Source organism: Terrapene carolina, unplaced genomic scaffold (genome assembly GCF_002925995.2).
Source record: "Terrapene carolina triunguis isolate 2854851 unplaced genomic scaffold, T_m_triunguis-2.0 Scaffold21985, whole genome shotgun sequence".
NCBI classification, from domain to species: Eukaryota; Metazoa; Chordata; order Testudines; family Emydidae; genus Terrapene; species Terrapene triunguis.
The window spans coordinates 1-3,169 of NW_020686336.1; the positions used below are offsets into that span (position 1 = coordinate 1).

Below are 3,169 nucleotides of genomic sequence, written 5' to 3' on the forward strand. Positions count from 1 at the left end.
GCCGGGAGCCGGGAGCCCTCCCCTCCAGCGTATCTACCACTCCTCCCCGCTTAGAATGAATGGAAAGCACTGAACTAATATACGACGAATGCTGGGAATTAAGTTGTTGATGTATGAGGCAAAAACTCCGAATGCCTCATGCAAGTCAGAGGAAAGCGCACAAAGGGACTCCTGATAGCAGGAATGATCGACTTAATCAAACAGTCCTGTCAGCTCCTTGACACCGCTGGGTGAATAGCCTGCACCCCAGGGCTGGGGGTAGCGAACAAGGAGCCGGCAGAGGAGAGGAAAACCGCTGTCAGACCCGAGCAAGTTGATTCAGAGAGATCCCTTTCAGTGGAGTTTAAAAAGCAAATTAAGAAGGCGCTAAGGGAGGAATGGCGGGAAAGAGAGGAAAAGAACGGAAGGGAAAAGGGTCCATGAGATATGCCCAGGAACCGCCCAAAGGGGGAATTGATATGGAAACCATAGAGGTCTTAAAGTGTTGGACTTTCGCTGCGATACCTAGTAAGAGCGTCAGGAAAACGGGGCCCTCTTGAAACAAAAAGCGACAATGCCATTCTTTGTAAATACCCGGAAAGGAGAAAGATTTGAATTGTTGAATTAGCTGCGGTGCGCGGTGCTTGGCGGCCAGAGACGCCGAAAACACAAGACGAGGAGGAGACGAGGGGTGATTGAGGACATCTGTGGTGGGGCCCTGGAGCAAGGGGCCAGGTGCTCAGAAGGAACAGGAGTACTTGTGGCACCTTAGAGACTAACAAATTTATTAGAGCATAAGCTTTCGTGGGCTACAACCCACTTCTTCGGATGCATATTGAGTGAAACATATCGAGGAGATATATATACACACATACAGAGAGCATGAACAGGTGGGAGTTGTCTTACCAACTCTGAGAGGCCAATTAAGTAAGAGCTCTTAATTAGCTTATGCTCTAATAAATTTGTTAGTCTCTAAGGTGCCACAAGTACTCCTGTTCTTTTTGCGGATACAGACTAACACGGCTGCTACTCTGAAACCTGTGCTCAGAAGGTTGCCCTGGACTTGGGACCCAGAGCCAGCGGAGAGCGGAGCCGGCTGTGAAGGGTGAGCTGTGGAACCAGTTGTGTTTGTTTTGCTTACGTCTGGGCAATACACCTGTGTACGGGAGACTGGGCGGGCCAGTGTGTGCTTGGAAGCTGGGGAGAAGTCGGGCCCCGGGCGAAATATTCCTGTTTCTAGATCGCTGCGCATGACGCAGGGCGGAGATTGCCCTTAATACCCCTCGAGGGGAAGATTTCGCACCTGGCTCCTAGAGACATTTCCCTGATGGCGTTCTCATTGCACTAAATAAGCGTGTTCAGACTCCCAGGCCTGCCTTTGTTTACAAAGATTACGCTCGACTGGAGCTCAGCACCCAGGTATAAACAGCCCCTACGCTCCGCCCCAGAGGTGGCCGCATCTGAGCACCGCACAAAGCGTCCCTGGCTAAACAGCCCCCACGCTCCGCCCCAGAGGTGGCCACATCTGAGCACCGCGCAAGGCGTACCTGGCTAAACACCCCCCCCGCGCTCCGCCCCAGAGGTGGCCGCATCTGAGCACGGTGCAAGGCATACCTGGCTAAACTGCCTCCGCGCTCTGCCCCAGAGGTGGCTGCATCTGAGCACCACGCAAGACGTCCCTGGCTAAACAGCCCCCGTGCTTCACCCCAGAGGTGGCTGCATCCCTGTGCTGGGGCAGGGATCCAGGTAGAAACAGCCCCCAGGCCAAACCCAAATGTAAGCAGAGACCTCGTGTTCTGGATGAAAATGGAGAGCAGAGATTGATGCTTTATTATTTTAATGAGCGCATCAGTAAATCAAGCAATCTGGCTCTAATTAATCAGCCACTGATCACAGCCAGCGAATGGCTCCACGGTGCCACGCGGAGAGTCATATGCTGAGGTATGTTAACAAGGGGAACGCCCTGCTACAGGATTTTGCTGGAATGGATGGACTCCATTAGCCAGAGGAATTCCCCACCTCTGGGATCTGGGGATAGGATTTTAATGCCGGCAAGATGGACTGGTCCCAGTGCATCCCGATGCCCGTGATGCCCGCCCCATTGTGGTGGCCGGTGATGAAGGCCAGGACGTTGCCCTGCTCCAGAGGGACGGCGTTGAAGCTCTCCCCGGCTGGCTGGCCGAAGAAGAAGGTGCGTCTGTAGTTGGTGAAGAAGATGAGCTGGTAGACGTAGGTGGAGTGTTTCCCAGAGATCTGTGTGATTTCCTCTCCTGGGAACAGGATCACCTCGTGATGTGTGCCTTGCTCATAGCCATAAGTTTTGCTCCATGTGCCAGCAAATTGGAACTGGAGGCTGGGGGGAGATGAGAGGGTACAATCAGCCCCCCCTCAAAATCTGGGTAGAACCCCCAAACCCCCCATCCCTTTCCCTGTCCACTGAGCCCCCCTTCCGTTCCTCCATCCCTTGTGTCTGCCTCTGATTCCCCATCCCCCCGCTCTGCTCCCCAAATCCCAGACCTCCCCCCTCTCCTCCATACCCCCCTGTGCCTCCCGCCGCCCTCTGATCCCCCAGGCCTGGGACTCACGCTTTGATGTAGCTGCTGGGGTGTTCCCAGACCCGGAAGGCCGTGATGGGGCCCCAGAAGTGGTCTCCGGAGTAAGAGAACGAGGTCCCCACAGCTGAGCCGAACTCCCCGGAATAGGAGAATCGGGCCTGGGCTGCAACAAGGGAACGAGAGAATAGAACTGGTGCAGCTGGGATCAGAGATCGGCTCATACAGGGGATGAGTGGGGGGGCTGCAGGTCGGGAGTGAGGGGCACTGGCAAAGCTGGGGGGGCAGGGCTGGGCTAGCAGGGGCTGCAGGTCAGGAGTGAGGGGCACTGGCAGAGCTGGGGCGCACTGGCTCGGGGGAGGGCAGGGCCGGGCTAGCAGGTCGGGAGTGAGGGGCACCGGCAGGGCTGGGGGGAGCCCAGGGCCGGGCTGGCAGGGGCTGCGGGTCGGGAGTGAGGGGCACCGGCAGAGCGGGGGGGAGCCCAGGGCTGGGCTAGCAGGGGCTGCGGGTCGGGAGTGAGGGGCACCGGCAGAGCTGGGGGGAGGCAGGGCTGGGCTAGCAGGGGGCTGCGGGTCGGGAGTGAGGGGCACTGGCAGAGCTGGGGGGAGCCCAGGGCTGGGCTAGCAGGGGCTGCGGGT

General features: G+C 57.4%; 1 protein-coding gene across 1 annotated transcript; it reads right to left on the reverse strand.

The window, feature by feature from the left end:
* Nucleotides 1–1,998: 1,998 nt before the first annotated feature.
* LOC112123630 (zymogen granule membrane protein 16-like) lies at nt 1,999–2,697 on the reverse strand (the record flags this gene model as incomplete). Its single annotated transcript, XM_026662066.2, has 2 exons — nt 1,999–2,332; nt 2,565–2,697. Coding segments are annotated over 2 exons (467 nt in total), but the record flags the coding sequence as incomplete, so codon positions are not given.
* Between the last annotated feature and the right edge of the window lie 472 nt (nt 2,698–3,169).